We start from the raw sequence: 19,943 nt of genomic DNA on the forward strand, positions 1-19,943 counted from the left end.
ATTAAATATTGTCTGATATAGTTATTATTGTGTAGTGCATCTATACCTTTTATATGCACATTAAAAGCCCTTATACATTTATTATTTATATTATAAAAATTATAAAGTGCTCCCTTTTAAGTAGCAGCTTCTGCGTCAGTATGTGACACCCCGCAGTTGCGAGGTAGCACTTAACACTTATGTCCTTGCAAAGCGATACTGAATTACAGGAACTGGATTTGGCACTAGAAGTCCCACGCACTTGGAGGGAGAAGTGGGCAGATAACGCTCTTGGAGGGGATTAAATATTAAAATGTGGCCAGTATTCAGGTGGATTTCTCTAAAAAGCTCAATAATGAGTAAAATTATGTGGGACAGGTATGAGGAAGTGTAAATGATGTGAGACAGGTATGAGGAAGTGTAAATGACATGAGACAAGTGTGTGGAGGTGGAAATTACATGGAACAGGTATGTGGAGGTGTAAATGACATGGGTCAGGTGTGTGGAGGTGTAAATTATGTGGGACAGGTGTGTGGAGGTGTAAATGACATGGGTCAGGTGTGTGGAGGTGTAAATTATGTGGGACAGGTGTGTGGAGGTGTAAAAGATGTGGGATAGGTATGTGGAGGTATAAATGATGATGGACAGGTATGAGGGAGTGTAAATGGCATGAGACAGTTGTGCAGAGGTGTAAATTACGTGGGACAGGTATGTGGAGGTGGAAATGACATGGGTCAGGTGTGTGGAGGGGAAATTATGTGGGACAGGTGTGTGGAGGTGTAAATAATGTGGAACCGGTGTGTGGAGGTGGAAATTACATGGGTCAGGTATGTGGAGGTGAAAATGATGTGGGACAGGTGTGTGGAGGTGGAAATGATGTGGAATAGGTGTGTGGAGGTGGTTATGATATGGGACAGGTGTGTGGAGGTGGTTATGATGTGGAACAGGTGTATGGAGGTGTAAATGATGTGGGACAGGTGAGTGGAGGTGTATATGATGTGGGACAGGTATGTGGATGTGGAAATGATGTGGGACAGGTGTGTGGAGGTGTAAATGATGTGGAATAGGTGTGTGGAGGTGGAAATGATGTGGGGCAGGTGTGTGGGGGTGGAAATGATGTGGAATAGGTGTGTGGAGGTGGTTATGACGTGGAACAGGTGAGTGGAGGTGTATATGATGTGGGACAGGTGAGTGGAGGTGTAAATGATGTGGGACAGGTATGTAGGTGTGTAAATGATGTGGGACAGGTATGTAGGTGTGTAAATGATGTGGGACAGGTAAGTGGAGGTGGAAATGATGTGGGACAGGTGTGTGGAGGTGGAAATGATGTCGGGCAGGTGTGTGGGGGTGTAAATAACGTGGGACAGGTGTGTGGAGGTGAAAATTTATATGGGACAGGTGTAAATGTCTTTATTCATACACACAAGCATCCATGTTGTGATATAGACATTACATCTATACCTATAGATATAACAGTGCTGCAATAGTACTGTTTAAAGTAAAGACTCCATGTGGTTAGGCTTACCATGCTATCCATTTAAACAGTGACACTCATGAATCACACAGGTTTTGGGGCTGATTAAAACCAGGTGAAATGCAGGCTTGAAGTCAGTCAGCCACAGAACCTGTGTAATTCATGAGTGTCCCGATTTTAAAGGGATAGTATAGGAAGCCTATTTGTGGTCTATTAAAGTAAAGGCTCCAATGGGTACACCTAAAGAGCCAAGTGTGATCTGGGCTACCAACATTAAAGGCACTTCAGTAACTGAACATATATTGTATTGTGTCCTGGACATTGCCATTTAGGTTTAAATACAGTTTATCATTCTTTACCAGGCAACTTGCATTATTAAAGAGCTACATTGAGCCTAAATACAGCTTGACTTCCTTAACAGGCACCTACTATTGGGAGTGACTTCACTGCAATTACAAACTCCCAGGGGTATATTTACTAAAGTATGGATTTTTTTAAGTTGAGATGTTGCCCATAGCAACCAATAAGATTCTACTTTACATTTATCTAGCACCTTCTAGATCTAGAAGATCATAGCTAGAATCTGAAAACCCGCACTTCAGTAAATATACCCCCTAAATTTATATTCAAATTAACACTGAATCTTGGAATCACTGTTTCTCATAGCTTCATTAGACAAGTATAAATTCACGATTTATTCCTTCTTGATTGGAGTACAATTGTCTTGCAGGTATATTTATGAGTTTGTGTTCTTAGGGGATTGTCCAACTTTTGATATATTTTAATCCTTCTTATATATGTTGCAAATTTTTATTTTTATTAAATTGGTTTTAATTATTTTGAATATTGATTATGTGCATGTGCTCTCTTTAGTGATACACACTTATCACGTTTAATGTAATGGTGCATGCACACATAGCGATCAGCTAGCGATACGATATCGCTGGCTGATCTTCCTGTACCCTCCCTGGTGTGCTGGATGATCGATATTGAACATCCAGCACACCGTCCCTATAGTAACCTGCTCGATATCGAGCAAGTTGACCGGCATGCAAGGTTGATTGACGATATCGCTATTGTCCATACGTGGCCGCACATCACTGGTTGATGGAGAGTTGGTAGGGATCATTTATATGCCGATTTGAACGGTAACGATATCATTATCGTTCAAATCGATCATTAAAATTGCTACGTGTGTACGCACCATTAGTTGTTTCTTAATCAGAGGTGCCTTTTAGGAGCAGCATCAACCTGCTTATGCTTAGGGGGATTATCAGTTGTAATTGATTATATTATTCTATTTAATTTATTTTTTAGATCATTTGCATCTGATTTTACTACTTTTTGATTCTAAATAAAGAGAACATTTACTGAACCAAACCATATGCAGAAACTACAGTGGCGTCCCAAGGGGGGGGGTTGGGCCACACCCGGGTGTCACCCGCAGAGGGGTGACCCCAAAGTGCCAACTCCTCCTCAGTGACAGAAGCCGGGTTTCTGCACTGTACCATTACGTGCAGCACTCTGCTCCTGACACAGTGAGGGAGCTGGCACTGCAAACAGACTGGATGCCTGGGGCAGTCCGCATCTGTAGGGCCCCCAAAGTGACTAAAACGGGGGTTTGGGTCACAAGTCCACATCCCCTGCTAGCGAGGCCACACCCCTTTTTGCAGGCGCGTGTGTAGGTCTGCAGGATAATTATTGCAATACATCAGTAGGTCTATTGGAGTTGAGTATTATGAGCCTGATTCATTGATGGACGTCAATGCAATCGTAGATGAGATTTCGCAGCTGTGAAAATATGCTAATAGTTCCAAAGCCTACTCGAGCATAAGGATGCCCACTGCTTCCTTCTCATATGCGTACGACATCGATTACCTGCGGAAATATTGGTAACATCGACACACATGCAGATCTTACCAGCTGTAGACTCTGCAGCTCTCCTGACATGCAGAGGGCTCACATGCTGAGTAGGAGATCCCAAGGGCTAATTTATGCACGCCCATGTAACGGCATTTAAACGGTCAGACACGCGTGCGTTTTTTTGACCACCCCCGTTATCTCCCCCAAATGCTGACTACCTGTCACTAACTTAGTGAATGGATCCTCTGTGCACGCGGAATCGCAAGACAATTGCAGTGTGTGCACAGTGCGGCTTATACGCATACGCAATGGCAAACAATCGCTCGATCTGCGTAAACATTAATATCCATCTCGGAGTCAGTCAGTATTTCTAGAGAAGAGTCAGTTGTAGTACTATAGGAAAAGCGGATGCATCTAGCGGTTTTTTTTTTTATACCAAACTGCGCACCTGCCACACTTTGTATCAAGGGTGTCAACCTTGCAAACGCACATACGACTTCCGTTTCATAGGAGTGTCCTGGGCGCAGGGGCGTATCTACCCATTGGCCAGGATGGCACTCGCCAGGGGCGCCAACCAAAGTGGGGGCACCATCCGGCAGTGTCACCAGCAGCGAAGGGGTGGACTACCCCCGCTAGTCCCCCAGCCCCACAAGTGTAGGGCAGGCCGCAGTGAGAGTGGTCTACCGTGCACAGTTTACAAACACAGCGGCGGCTGTGTGTTTGCTATAGCAGCCAGCCAATGAGAGTCAGACAGAATCTCATTGGCTGCTGCATCGTCCATGGAGGGAGTCGGCTGGAGCTCACTCGTGACCTCCGTCTTCTGGCTTCCCCCCGCAGTGGGTGATGGGAGAGACATCATGACGTCTCTCCCATAGTGCAAGAGAAGAGCCGGGACTCGAAGCGGACAGTAGCGGTCGCATCAGGAGCAGGATCAGGTAAGTTGTATTTTTTTTCTTCTGTGTGTCTGTGTAAGCCTGGCACAGCAGGGGGGGCACTGTATAGGGGGTGGCCACTACTGGGGCACTTTTTTGGGGGGTACCCACTACTGGGGGAACTGTATAGGGGGGTCGCTACTGGGGGCACTTCAGGGGAGGTGGCTGCTACTGGGGGCACTGTATAGGGGGGACTACTACTGGGGGCACTGTATAGGGGGGACTACTACTGGGGGCACTGTATAGGAGGACTACTACTGGGGGCACTGTATAGGGGGGACTACTATTGGGGGCACTGTATAGGGGGGACTACTACTGGGGGCAATGCAGCATAGGGGGGACTACTACTGGGGGCACTGTATAGGGGGGACTACTACTGGGGGCAATGCAGCATAGGGGTGATTATTACTGGGGGCACTGCATAGGGGAGCGCAAGTCCACTACATTGCCAGGGGTGCTTGGTTCCCTAGATACACCCCTGCCTGGGCGTGTAACCAGAGTTTTCTGCTATTATGAGGCATGCCAATAATGAAGGGATGCCTGTTTTATGATGGATATTTTGCACCCAACATGGGGTAAGGGTCTGTGGTGATACTAATGATCATGGCTGTGGATGGAAAACAGTGGGCGGACCCAATTATAAATGTAGTAAATCTGGCGGTCGAGGCTGCTGTTGCTTTGCACGTGACTCAGTGCAATTAACAGGTGAAAGTGATTGCACCTATTAATTTGATATTTTGTTATATAAACCTGTATTTTATACTGTTAAAGAAATCCTTGCCAATTGCTCATTTAATTGAAGTGAAACACTAGCATCCTTTTGGAGTCATTAGTAATGCAATCAATAATAATTTTGCAACAGTTCGGTTGTGCATTCTCTGTCTGGGGAGGGAACCATTGTCTCTCTGCTATGGTATGGAGATGGGAGGAAGCAATGTTGCTGCCATAGACAGAGTACTGGAGCATTAGTTGACTTCCTAACATCTTACTGCAACCAGGGCCGATGCAATGCGGGCAGATTGCCCTGCACAGTAAGGAGGCAACGAGCTCAAGAGACGCCACTACTTTCTCCATTTGCTGTGGGCTTTGTGTATAAGGTGCAGTACTGTGGATGTTGTGTATAAGGGGCACTACTGTGTTTCAAAATGTGAAAAAGGGACACTACTATGTGGTGTAATGTGAATCAGGTGCACTGTGTGTGGTGTAATGTGAATAAGATTGTGCTACTGTGTGGCGTAATTTGAATTAGGGGTACTATTGTGAGGCCAGGCCCCTTTCTTTTGAGACCACGCCCTTTTTGCAAAGCCACGCGCTGTCCCTTAAGAAAAAATGGGAGGGTGGTGCAAATTTATAGTTTGCAGGGGGTTGCCGAACACTCTAGCACTAGCCCTGACTGCAACCAGGTAACATCAGACCTGTATTATCCAACACACTACATTACATCAATCTGTTTATTTAGGGTACCACAAGAATACCACTTCTGAAACACAGCATGAGTCGGTCTCTTCACATATGCTGAGTATCTAGGAGCAAGTATCCAAAGGTAGAAGACAAGGTGGAACTGAGTTAGAAAGCATTTGCGTTCAAATTCTAAAACCTATGATGTAAGGGTATGCAGTCGGGATGCCGACTGTCTAAATGCCGACCGTCGGCATCCCGACAAGTGTCTAATGACAGGCGTCGAAATCCCGACGCCTGTCATTAGACCTATGCTGGGAGCCGAGACCTGGCTTACCGATCGAAGGTAAGTCGCGCGGGGAGGAGGGTTAGGTTAGCGGCTCCCGAGGGGACAGGGTTAGGCACACCCCCCCGGGAGGTTAGGGTTAGGCTAGGGGAAAGGGGGTTAGGGTTAGGCACACCTGGGGGGGAGGTTAGGGTTAGGTACCACCCTGGGAGATTTAAGCTGGCCACATACTAGACCAACTTTCATCCAACCATCCAACTAGTTGATTGGTTGGAATGAAAATCTGGTAACGTATGGGAGTAAATGATGATCAGCAATTTTCTCCTAAATGATAGAAAACAGATGAAAATGGTCGTCAGTCAAGTTTGTTAAATGTTTGATTTAAACAATTTGTTCAAACAACAGTTTTTTGCCATTTTCCGGCATTTGGGAGCAAATTGCTGATTGTCATTTGCTTTCATACCTTAAGAGATTTTCATTCCAACCAGTCAACTAGTTGGATGTAAGTTGGTCTAGTATCTGGCCAGCTTTAGGGTTAGGCTGCAGGGAAGGGGGGGGGTTAGGTTTAGGCACTGGGGGGGGGAGGGTTAAGCTTAGGCACTTGGGGGGGGAGGTTAGGGTTAGACACCCCTAAGGGAGGGTTAGGGCTAGGAGGGGGAGGTTAGGTTAGTCAATAGGTAAAATACTTACCTGTCGGGATCTTCACTGCCGGGCTTCAGCTGTCGGGATTTGAAATCATACTGATTCCAATGTAAGATGTGTTAAAGTCTAGACCAGTAATATATGTGCTAGGTTTACATCAGACTTATGTCACGTACCCTTATACACATGTTCTAAATATTCGCTTTGATAATGAGCTACGCATTCAATACTATGTTTATATACTATAAAAGACACTCAAACACAACAGGTACAACTCTTCTGGTGTATGATTAAAAATGTTTTTTTCTAAAATCTGCTTAAAAAAATCATATAACATATGCAAAAGCAATTAAAAAAAACAAACACACCTGTCAGTGGTGAATCCTCATCAGCCAATCAGAAGTGGTTAGCCAGTGTATTTGTACCTGCTCAGACACCTGCAATTTATACAACCAATCAACTATTTTACACAGGCCACTTATAAAATATACATTCTTCATAGCATGTACTGTAGTTCAGATATTTGCATCTAGCCTGATAGCAAAGCAGTTTTTGTTTCGTGTCAGACTGCTGTAAACTGACCACTATCTATAATCATAGTAATGTTTTAAGCACTTAATTAATCTGTCCTCCTGCCCCCATAAATCTGTGTACATGGGTGTGCAGTATACCATCATTTATTTACGTTTAATCGCAATGTATTGTAGATCAGTACAATATAAGAGTAATTATACATTTCTATTTTTATAGCAGTCAGTCAAAAGGTCAAACAATTCCTTATTAGGGAACAAGGGTGCCCCATGTTTTATTCCCATACTTCAGGAAGGGCGGATCTTAGAAGTCCCCAGTGGGTCTTTTTATAATAGCTTGTGGAATGCACACAGTTAACCCTTTCCTTGCAATGTGGCTTTGAAACACCACTCTGCATATTGGGATGTAATTAATCATTTCCAGGGAACTAGTACATAAAAGCACATTGTCATGATTAAGCATAGCAGGTTTCTGTAGAACCTGCCATCTATATATCTATAACTGAAGTGAGCAATACTAACCTGTACCATTTCATCCAGGAGGTATTTCCCTGCTCCCACATTCATTACTGTTTTCTGACAGAGGGCCTGATTCAGAGCTGCTCGCTATTTGCGGTCGTTCGTTCTAAAACAAGGGGTGGCTATTCAAATGAACCGTTCGCTAATTGCGGTCTGTTCACGCCTCTAAGTCTGAACGACCGAGCAAAACTTGCGGTTGTAATTTTGTAAAATACGCCCCCTGGCCGCTCGCATCCTACGTCATGTCCGCTATTTATTAGATTAATCGAGCACATCGAACAGCGTATGAACTGCTCGCTATTCTTGTGGCTGGTTTTTTCAACCGCTATTTTGCGAGCATTTCGGAGTAAAAAAAAAACAAGTGACATGGTCAATGACGCTGCTGTATTAATTATGCACTCCCTTAAAACACCCGTTTTGACCTTTAAGCACGCCTGCGATCTAATTCCACACCCCCCGTTTTCAAGCACCTTCCCCTGTTACCACCCACATACGCCTCCTTCTGTCACTCAAAATAGCAGGCATTCGCTATATAGCGAACAAACTATTTTCGGCCGCACTGACTGGTTCGCGCATGCGTATTAAAATCCGTAAGCATGCGCAGATGTGCGAACATCGGTCAGAACGAACGAGCGGCCGCTTACGAGCGGCTCTGAATCAGGCCCAGAGTTAACCTGATGTAAATTAAGTTGTTTTGAGTGCAGGTTAGTTCAGCCGGAAAGCCAATAAATCTCTCCTACAGTATATGTAAAAATTCAAAGGGTGGATTTTATTAGAGTGGCCTCTTTTCTAGTAAAGATATCGTGTTGATTTTTTCATATTTTATGAAACTATTATCTAAATTTACAAAAGGTCATGAAGTTGCCCTGGAGCATAAGTTAGGCTATTTGTGGCAGCTATGCAGTGCAGAAATTGACATCTTGCATTGTTTGTTTTTATCAGCATATGTGCTGAGTACTAACTGTACCTACAGTAGTAGTAACATGTATATGTGAGTGTGTGACGTGATTATGAGCCCTAGGAGAGAGCTACCTGTGCATCAGGAACAGAACTAGAACTTTGTGCTCCATAACAATATTTTGAAGGGCCCCCTCCAAAACATACACACACCCTTAGAGAGGGTGCATCTGCATAAATGGGGGTCCACAACAACAATAAAAAGTCATCCATCACTGTAACCCCACACTGCAATACTGAAGGTAACATCTCCATAGGTACGAAGGAAGGAAGGAAGGAAAGGGGCTATTCTTGTTGGCGTTCACCCATGAAGGATCAAACCAATCCACATTACGAGTCACTAATAGAGGGGGTGTAACCTGGAGTGAAAACGTAACCCCCTCTGTTTGCACACCCATGTGATGGGATCAGGCACATTGCTCAGGACCCTGCAGTCTTATCACAGTATGAAATGAATGGGGACACAGGAGCTACAAGGCTCTGGGACTATCTTCTGCACTACGGGAGAGATTAATCAAACCTTGGAGAAAGAAAGTACCAACCAATCAGTTTCTAACCATTATTTTATATGCTATGCTAGAAAATGGTCAGTTAAAAGTTGATTGGTTGTTACGAGCAACATCTCCACTTTATCTCTCCCCAAGATTTGATAAATCGCCCCGTAAAACCTCAGATCATGGCCCAGCCACCCCATACTAGTGGGGGAACATTCACACTCGCAGAACCAACCTAGTTCTCAGCTGATCTCTTAATGCCAAGCCTGTTTATACCAGTGAGGTATACTGGACATGTGCACTGGACTAGTCCTTCCCCCACACTGCTGGACTAGGTTGTGAGGGAGGGATCCGGGTGGGGTGATCAGTGCAATTGCCCCTCCCTGTATCCACCACTGGAGGGATAGGAAACTAGGCAGCTGTTTATATGCAGTAGTTTGGGGGGCCGGGGTTAAATACTGTTGAGAGCTATTAACTATTGTATAAACCTATGAAAGTGTTTTAGCTTGCCTTACGGACTGTTGTCTCTTCAGTTGGCTGCTCCTTCGTTCATCTCACGGGTGTAATCACATCATCATCACTGGAGGGACAAATGTAGGAGATGCCAGCAAACCCCACTGTTAGCTAGGGGCAGGGAGGTCGTCCACCTAAGCCTCTGTGTACCCAATAGCTATGGCACCCCTTGTACACACTTTAGATACACCCCTGCTGTGTGCCGCCCTTGCACTTTGTGTAAATATGTACTATACACTTCCTACCTTTATTCCTATGGCGCATGTCACTCATTAAAGTAACTTTCCCAAACTAATAAAGTTTAACATTTCAGTTTTGTATCTTGATGAAATAATTTGTTAGGAAATTAAGAGCTGTGACTTATTAATTGTTCATGTCACCTTAATATTTTTTTCTTTTTTATTGCGTTGATTGTCAGCATTTTACTGTGCACTATCATGTGCTAACAGATATGAATTTAAGCCTAAATGCAAATTCAGCCTCTAAAAGCTTGGCAGCCCTGCCCAGCATCTTTCAATTATACGCTATTACGTTTTTGAAAATTAGTACTCCAGTTTCATACCTCCTTGAATTCTACAAGTTCTTCTAATCTCAGCTATTTATGGCTATGGGCCACCCTTTTTCAGTACAAATATTCAGGGCCAGTAAAATTGCTATTTGACAATTATTAAATGTTGACGGGTGCAGTGTTTGTACTTAACTAAATAAATCCATAAGATTTTCTTTTACTCTTTTGCAACGGATTGCATCTTGCTTTACAGAAACTTACTGCGCGAGTTAGTGATTCATACTCAGAGGCCGGGTCAGTTATATCACAATAACACAAAAAAATGGGTTCTCAACCTTAGAAATCTGCCCTAAAGATGTAGAAGGAGTTTCAACTGTCTTTAATGGAGTGGCTACTGTATGTAATATTTCTGTATTAATTGAGGTGGAGGAAAAAGTCATTAGAAATGTATTTGACTTCATAGTTCTTATCTGAAAATTGAAATGGTGCAGTCTTTGGGAGGTATTTATCAAAGCTGGGAGAGAGATAAAATTGTGAGAGATAAAGTACTAACCATTCAGCTTCCAATTTACATTTTGCAGGCTGTGTTTAAAAAAATTATAGGAGCCGATTGGCTGGTAATTTATTTTTTACAATTTTATTTCTCTCCCAGTTTTGAAAAATACCCCCCTTTAAGTGAACTTTCTTAGTACATGTGTTGTACTGCAATGTACAATGTGCCTGTCCGGTTCAACATAAATAACCCACATAAGGTGCTAAAGTTACTATAGTATACAGTTACTATGCTATAAATTTACTACACTTCTGTGTAGTCTGTTACAATTTGCAAGATATGAAGGATTTTGTATTTTCTGTTATAGAGTCTAGAATAGATATTACCCATTAATGCCGGATTGCAAACTCTTTAATGTTGAGTGTTCAAGCCAGTTATCAAAAAATTATGAACTTCGTTGCACGACGCATATGTTCTATTCATATATTCAACCTACTGTTATCACTTCCAACAGTGGATTAAGGGGGAGATGTACTAAGCTCTGGAAAGTGATAAACTACCAGCCAGTCTGCTATTAACTGTCATGTTACATGCTTGTAAAATGTACATCTGTTTGAAAAATGGGGATCCGGTCTCAAGATCTAAAAAAGTAGACAATGTCTAGATAGACACCAGGTGTTACACAGTCAATAGGTCGACAGGGTCAAAAGGTCCACGTGAAAAGGTCGAAAAAAATTTGGTCGACACATGATTTTTTAAAATTAGGATTAGGCACTTACCGGAGGGTTAGGCACTTAACGCAATGGTTAGTTAGGCACTTACCAGAGGGTTAGGGTCAGGCACCTATCCCGATGGTTAGGATTAGGTACCAGGAGGGAGGGTTAGGGTTAGGGCAACCAAGGATAGGGTTAGGGTGAAGGTTAGGGTTAGGAAAAAATAAAAAAAATGTGTTGACCAATTTTTTTTTGTCGACCACCGGTCAACCTTTAGTGTGTCAACCTTTTGTCCTTGTCGACCTAGTGACTGGGGCCAAATGTAATAGGGTGAGAGTTTAGAAAATGTGAGCGAAAACTCATAGAACATGCAAACTTGCAGGTTTTTCAGACTCACAAAACTCTCAAGATGTAAATTCTGATCCAGGTGTTTCCTGAAAATACAACTAGATCAATGTATTAGTGTGAGAGTTTTACTGCTAAACTTTCACATTTTCTAAACTCTCACCCTATTACATTTGGCACCTGGTGTCTATCTAGACATTGTCTACCTTTTTACTGTAGATCTTTCAATCCACATCCGAAAAATGACAGTTAGGAGCTGATTGGCTGGTAGTTTATCACTCTCCAGTCTATCACTTTCCTGAGCTTAGTACATCTGCCCCTTAAAACAAAATTGTCATTGCAATACTTACACGACGTGTTGCTGGTCAGAGGTTAATTTTCTACATTAGTGTAGTCTGATTTCAGATTCACTTTTGAGAAGAGCGTTCTACAGCAGTGTGCATTGTGGATCTCTTGAGCAGCTGAGAGGTTAATAGTGGGCTGACTATCTGTAGCACTGTTTCCTTTTATTTATCTTAGCATAGACAGAGGGTACAGTGCAGTTTTATACTCTGCATTGTCATGGACATGTTATCTTTACTTTTACGTGTTTGCTGCTATGCAGTTAAACAAGACCTGGTGGATTTCTGCTTTTTCTTACACCCAAGATAAAGATACAAAGATATACAAAGCTGTTATTTTACAAATTTATGCTACGTTATGCATGTTTTCCAGTATGGATGCAATGTTGAAGCGTTCAAAGAATGACAATCACCAAATTGGTAAGTGTAGAAAATATTAATAATTGGGTCATGTTTATTATAGCTAATGTGACCGTTTATAGACATTACACCCTCTCTAGTCACAGCTGTGTGGTCCACCTATTAAATCTGAGTGGGAATAGTTTGTTGCTGTTTGATACTTTTGTAAAAGATGTGAACGTGAATATTTATACTAAATTGTGGGATGTTAAGAGATGTAAAAGGCCCATGTTATTTAGCAACTGACCGATCTGTCGTATTGTGCAGTTAATACAATTTAATACAGGCTATGCAACAAAATTACAACTACTGTGTAAGAAAAAACAGAGTATTACAATGCTATTTCTGGCTACGGTGCATTAAAAAAATTTACTGCGACAATTCTACAGTTATACATTTTGTTTTTCCTAAATGTAACCTGTCTAACCTAGTACCTCACATGCTAGGTCCATTTTAATAACTATCTAGGCAGGATCCCGCATGTCATATTTTTCCTATGTCTGTGTATGTAACTCTGGTTTTCCATTTGTATATACAATAGTACATATTTTATATGTATGTGTACAGATTTGTTCTCATACATCTATCCATTTTGCACCATATGGCGTGGGACACCTGGTACGACTTAGATGCTCCACCACGGACAGTAACCCCTGTGCTTGAGTACTTTTCCCTGAATTTTGCTCATAGTGTACTATGTTGCTATTAGTGTAATAAGAAGCGAATAGTGTACTAAATACTGTATTTAGACATAACCCCCCATCCATCCTACTTTTGACGGGACTGTCCTGCATTTTGGGCATAGTCCCAACTGTGGGCTGCAGTGTCCTGCGGGGGAGAGGGATGGCTGGTGGAACACTTTCTCACCGCTGCAGCAGAGCAATGGGTAGTGGATGAATAGATTAAGTACGCGTCTAAACAGTGTGGTGGGGTGAGCATGGGGGCAGGTAACACTGGCCCTGCCTCCAGAGTGATTGAAACAAGGGTGTGATGTGAGGCCATGCCTCCTTCCCATGAGACCATACCCCTTTTTTGGGCACGCACCAAAGGGAGTCCTGATTCCATACTATCATATGTTGGGAGGTATGATTTAGGATTAGTATTTTTTATCACAGAGGGATTGGTATAAAGTTGCAGATTAAGAATAATGATGCTCTCTAGGTGAAAAGGAAAAACCCTACAGTATAATGTAGGACCTCTATCTTTTGCCTTTTTACCCAGATTACATATATTTTCCTTCCTTTTGCATCTTAATTCACTAATCGTGTACTGATTCTGAGTTGGGAATAAAACAAGAAAGAGCAAGTAACTGTGTACCCAGACAAACCATATAGCAATGCAAGGGGTGCAGATACATACATTTCGGCTTTTTGCATGGAGGAAACGTATCTCCGTATTCAATTCCAGGCGGTTTTCACCTACGCGTACAGTCAATGCAATGTAATAGGCGAAAAAGATTCACCTCTGAATAGCATCTGAAAAGAAGTGCAACATTTTTATTTTGGGGTGCAAAGGTGGGGAAACAACTCAGAACCCTTGGAACAGGCCCCCAAAGGACAACTTTAAAAAAAAAAAAATCCCAGGGAAAAACTTAAGAACACATTTTGGGGGCGAAAAAGCACAAAGTGGGGGAACAACTTCAAAAACTAGCGAAATAAGCTCCTGGGGGTGCTTTAAGAAGGGGCCAAGTGTTTTTGGGATTGCAGGTGCTTGTATGACGGAGGAATTTCACTTTTATTAAAACTTCACTTTAGAGACATAAAATATGCTTGCACCCATTTTCAAGTACCCCAAATTTGTCAGGACTTCTTATTTTCACCAAAAAATACTGCTTAATGCCATTCTTCACCACTTTTGCAAGGACGCTAATAAGAAGCTATTGAAACAACTTAAGTACCGCAAATGGCTTTATTAGGGCTATTCGGGCACATCTACATTGATCCCCAATGTTAGTGCATCTTTTTAGAGGGTTCAAGCTGATTTCCCCATTTCTGACAGCACTTTCCGACCTGATCCGACTTCGCAGCTTGCCGTTTTCGTGTGGTTTAGAATTGAATAGGGCGAATAGCAGGGGCACGCACAATAATTTTCCGCGTCCAAAACACGCGATGTAAGCGGAAAGTCGGGCAGGCGAACCTTTATCGCGGACACAAAACTAATTAGGTGTCAGTTTGGACACACCCCTCCCATATCTAAATCTCTCTGCACATTTTACATCTGCCTACCTGCAGTGTAACATGGTATTACCATGGTTCAAAGTTATTTGTTCTTTTTTACTTTACTTCTTCCTAAGAAACAGGCCCTAATCACTAATGGTGTACTAGGGAGATGTATGAAGGGGTGTTATGTGTAATTTCTGTAACTACGCATGTTATGTGCTACAGTTACCACTTCCCTGCATGTAATAATGGAAGGAAGTGATCAGAATGACAGGGACGCTATGCAGAATATACAGATGGGTCCACATACATATAGCCTCCTGGCGTGTTAAACAGCTCTTCTAGTCGCGCCATGCCGTGGAGTAACTCGGTAGTGGCGAGCGTATTTTCGTGCGTCGTCTTACCTTCAAATGCGTCTTATTTGCACAATGATGTGAATAGACAGCACAAGCAGCTTCTGCTGATTAAAATTATATGCATCATGCCTATGTTCTGTGAGCGAGTGCAGGTGTATCTGCATGCTAAACACTCCGTTACAGTGTCAGTGGCTATAACATTGGAATGTAGTGTTTAGCATGCAGATACACCCGCAGTCGCACAGAGAACATAGGCATGCTGCATATCATTTTAATCAGAAGCTGTGTGTATTATCTATTTGCATCATTGTGCGAATAAGACACATTTGAAGTTAAAAAGTCACATGAAAAGACACTCAGGGCCTGATTCAGAGCTGGACGCTCTGACAGAGCGCTCGCTCTGAATCAGAGCCAGCCTTCTGTGTTTTTAGAGCGGCCTCCTGGCCGCTCGCACAGCTGTGGGTGACCACCCACAGATATAGCGAACGGCCAGGATGATGGTCGCGATGGTCAAGACCATCGCGACCATCGGGCTTGCGACGAGACCCTTGTGGTAGGGTCTCGTTGCCGCAAACCCTAGAGTGCTTTCGGCTCTACCAGAGCTGAAAGCACTCCCACTGACATCACTTGTGATGTCAGTGGGGCCGGCCCCAGACGGTGGGCGTTCCCATGGGAAGGCCTCCGTCTGGGCAGCCACTCCCCCGGCCCGCCCACCAAAGGGGGCGTGCTGTCACTCAACATCGACAGCACGCCCCCCTTTGGTACGAGACCCGGAGCGACGGTTTGCCCGTCGCTATCCGGGTCTTGCGCATGCGCACGACGGAGTTGGCTCCTATTTATCAAACTTTTTTTTTTTCAAATGGCAGTTTCTGTATATTTTGTATGAATTGTCGCTATAGCCTATGTTAGACCTCATTAGTTTAAACCATCTTCAGATGGAATCAGTATGATGGAAGCCGACTGATGCGACTGTTTTACTGCATTAAAAACATTAGGCTCAGAATGAAGAATAAAAGTATATATTCATTCTAATTTAGTTAGGAAAAGTCTTTATAACTCACCTTTTTTATCAATATTATTTATAGGACTTTATACTTATTAACATTACTTGTATATTATCGGTACATTAACATCACTTGGCTTTTTGAGGTAAATATGTCAATAAAAGAAAGCAAGCTTATTTATAAGGTAGATCTGCATTAAATCAAGTAACAATACATGAATGTATACACAAATAGACAATAGAGTTAAGTGTACAGTAGTATAGGTAGACCTGCAATAGACAGGCTAGAGAACGTACAATTCAGATCAGATAAGAGTCTGTGGGAGATATGCATTACAATGGAGTACTCATTAAGATTTTTACCCAATACAACACTGAACATTTATATAATGGTGCCATGATATTAATTTAAAAATAACGACAATTGTGATTTTAACGACAATAAAGTTGCATCCTAGGAACTATACTATACACTGCTTCTGTTTCAGTTTACATTAATGTTACTATTTTATGTAAATAATTTCTTGGGAAAAAAAAAAAAAGAGTACCATTTATAATTATCCTCAGGTATATGACACTTTGTCTATCTTATCTAGGAGGACCTCCAGAACTCCCATCCCCACAGTTTGTGTGGCTGCGGAAGTATTGGCAGAGAAGTCTCCCGAATCTTAACAGCTTCTTCTTAAGCAGCGTGACTCCAAAAGAGGATGCTGAACAAAACCAAGTCTCCTTAGGGCATAGGGAATCTGAAACAGGTTTGTGGCAGAACATTAGTGGTTCCATTGGTGAATTACTCATATCCTGATCTCTGGGCTATGCTCAAGCCCTAATCCCACTAACTACCACCATCATTATTATACTATGCCACTAACACTCTTACATAATATACATCCATTATAATCCTCTTTACATTCCTCTGATTTTGATGACTTACAATGAATAACCAGACCTAGCCCCCAAATTTACTTAATTACTTCCATGAACAGTGGGCCTGATTCAGGTTGGTTGGCAAAGCTACGTTCGCACGCACCCCGCTCGCTGCGAAAATATGCTAATGAATGCAATCGCACAGCAATCGCATAACTATACCAAGGCGTCCACCACTGTATAAAGCCGTCACTTCCCATGATCTGCATCCGCAAGTCAGCGGAAACATCTGTACCATTGAGTAACATCGGAACCATCCGCACAGTTGTGGTTGACCTGACCCTACCACAGAAACTGCTAAACTTCCTGTTGCCATCTAGACTTCTGCCACCATATGTTATCGCAGGGGCTTAATTATGCACACCCCTGTAGGCGTATAAACGCCCAGTACGCCTGCGTTTCTCTGTCCACCTCCCGTCACCACCCTCAATCGGTCACCTCCTGTCAGTCACTGTGGGAAAAATCTGCGTGCTCACTGCGATCGCTTCCTGATCGCTGAGGCCGGTTCGCGCACAAGCACTGCATCTTCTACGCATGCACAGAATGCAAACATCGGCTGGCTGCGTGCGAACACAGCCTTGCGAACCAACCTGAATTAGGCCCAGTGTTTCCAAAAGCATACAGTTAAACATTCAGACAATATATCAATTTATCCCTATTATGATGTGCTGATTTATTCAGTTGTACTACTGACATATGTGAAGGGATAGTTGCCTCCTATCTTAATTCCCCACTAGAGTCCTTGGTGATGAAGACTGACAAGTTTTGGATGTTTGTAAGGCGTAATCACAATGACAGCAGTAAGATCTGATTTTTAAAACTCTTCTTAAATGAGGCAACTATCCACTGTATTGGGAAGGATGCCTTAGTGCATAAAGTTCTGTGTCACCCACCTCACTAATTTAGTTTTTGTGGATGAAATGACTTATTGCATGCTGACATCCTGCAGTGACTGGTGAGGTCTGTGTGCTCCACGTCACGTGGCTGGACACAGCTGTCTCGAGATAGCAACATTTTTACATAGTGGCGATGATATTTGCAATATTGTTACAATTATTTGCGATATCAGCCAGCAAGTTGAGATCACGCATTATTTTGTTTTCCACTCATTATTTTTGTTCTACTTTTCCCTCCCCCCTTGTTTTACAGACAGTGCCAACCTACAAAGTTGATGTTAAAATCATTTAGTTGGGCAAAAAGTCTAGTAACTATCTCCAGGGGCGTTTTAAGGGAGGAGAGGGCCCGTGTACAGACTCAGTTCGAGCCCCCTCCTCTCTGGCAGCGCAGTAGATACTGGCTTGGTGTCAGAATCTACTGTGCATGCATGGGTCTCTAGGAAAATGGTGCGTTTGCCTTATTCCCAGGGACATCTCTACTGCACATGAGCAAGTCACCATTACTCGGTCGTTGCCTTGTAAGACCCTTGTAGCTACCAGGATCAGATTCCTGGGTAACACAACTCGGGTTACCCCTTTCACACCAAACCTGGACCCGGGTTGCCCCGGCAATAACCTTAGTTAAAAGTTTGGTGTGAAAGGGATATAAGTTGCCCAAAGAACATGTACTGTACATTTGAAAGCTGTTGTTTTGTGTTAGCCACTGAGTAGTCCAATGTCAGACAGATAAAATTGCAGTCTAGAAACTTGGGCTGGAGACCTATTTGGATCACTTTCTAACCCACAAACTCTCTTTTCTGATTATGTTTCACAGAGGCGTCTTAATAGAGCAGGGGGCCTGTGTGCACTCCCCATGCAGGGACCCCTCCTCTCTCCCGGTGGCCGGTAGCCAACTGACACGGCTTGCCAGCCACCGGAGCATTAGTAGACTCCGGGCACTAGAGTGCCCGGAGTCTACCGCGCATGCACAGAATGCTGGAAAAATGGCCGCGGTGGCTATTCCGGTGTTTTGAGCAGCGCTGACACCTGACATGGGCCCTTGGACAGGTGAGTTTAAAATAATATGGGAGCAGGGTGTGCGGTGCGGGGCACCCCTGGACCCGGGGGCCCGTGTGCCCCGCATACACTGCACCCATTATAGATACGCCACTGATGCTTCCCTATCAGGGTACAGTATAATGGTTTACTAGTATTGATGCTGTCAAGAGAGCAGTTACTGATCTAGTACTCATATTCCTTCAAATAACTGGTGAAACTCTTTCAGAGGCTAAGGGGCATATTTACTAAAGTGCAGGTTTATAGAAGTAGAGGTGTTGCCCTGAGCAACCAATCAGATTCTACTTATTTATCTAGCACCTTCTAGAAGATAATAGCTAGAATCGGATTGGTTGCTTTTGCTATGGTCAAACCCTCCACCTCTATAAACCTGCACTTTAGTGAATATACCCTTATAAATTATAATTTCAAAGTAATATTCCCACAAAAAAATAATAGTTATTGCAAGGATTCCCAGTTTTCGTGGATAACATGTTACAGCTGTAGAATAATGGTTTATCTCTCTGATGTCGTTTTCCTATTTGCTCATTATTTTGAATCTTCAGTCTTTATAATAAATGTGAAATCTCTAAACCTACCCTGTACACACAGCATGCTCTGGCATTTCTTTGGGAAATAAGAAAGGGACAGAGGCAGTTTATACAAGTGCTGCAGTTATAATCATCTCACTATAGCTCTTATAACCTTTAGCTCAGCCTGAATAGAGCATCCGAATCCCACACACGGTAACTTTTATTAGGATTTCTTGTCTGCTGTACACAGCTGAATCATATGACTACAGTTACACACACAGACACACAGAATGTAGCAGGTTAGTGCTGGCTGATTCGCAAGGAGCTGTTATGTGTGTCTGCTCTAAGTAACAGGCTGCTGCTCACACACAGTTTTTGACACGCTCAGGATTGTGTTTCAAGCCTCTATCTTGGAGCTCAGGCATGATTGGCTGCGGATGCAGTGGGCGTGGCGCTGTTTGGCTGCCAGTAGGATTGCAGCGGCAGCAATGTGAGACTGACAGGCAGCGGACGGGCACTGGGCAGGAAGAGCCGGGTAGAGATGTCTGCAGCGCGGCGCACAGGTGACACTGCTGCCAGCAGCGGTATGATGATTTCTTCATGGGCAAGGGGGGGAAATTGCGTCTAATGAAGCGTTGGTGTATATAC

General features: G+C 43.2%; 1 protein-coding gene and 1 long non-coding RNA gene across 3 annotated transcripts in view; one reads left to right on the forward strand and one right to left on the reverse strand.

Moving 5' to 3' along the window:
- LOC148542923 (uncharacterized) overlaps window positions 1-19,943 on the reverse strand; it is a 231,071-nt gene that overhangs the window by 46,735 nt on the left and 164,393 nt on the right. The gene's annotated exons all lie outside the window — the stretch shown is intronic.
- INPP5B (inositol polyphosphate-5-phosphatase B) overlaps window positions 1-19,943 on the forward strand; it is a 179,305-nt gene that overhangs the window by 16,423 nt on the left and 142,939 nt on the right. The window contains exon 7 of one of the 2 annotated variants that reach the window (XM_088462293.1): window positions 16,501-16,659. In XM_088462293.1, the coding sequence (XP_088318419.1) occupies window positions 16,501-16,659 (159 nt within the window). Of the gene's footprint in view, window positions 1-16,500; window positions 16,660-19,803; window positions 19,880-19,943 lie in introns of those variants that run through there. The other variant, XM_088462292.1, reaches the window with a different exon arrangement.

The sequence above is a fragment of the Taudactylus pleione genome, unplaced genomic scaffold (genome assembly GCF_031769625.1).
Source record: "Taudactylus pleione unplaced genomic scaffold, aTauple2 ptg000007l, whole genome shotgun sequence".
Classification (NCBI taxonomy): domain Eukaryota; kingdom Metazoa; phylum Chordata; class Amphibia; order Anura; family Myobatrachidae; genus Taudactylus; species Taudactylus pleione.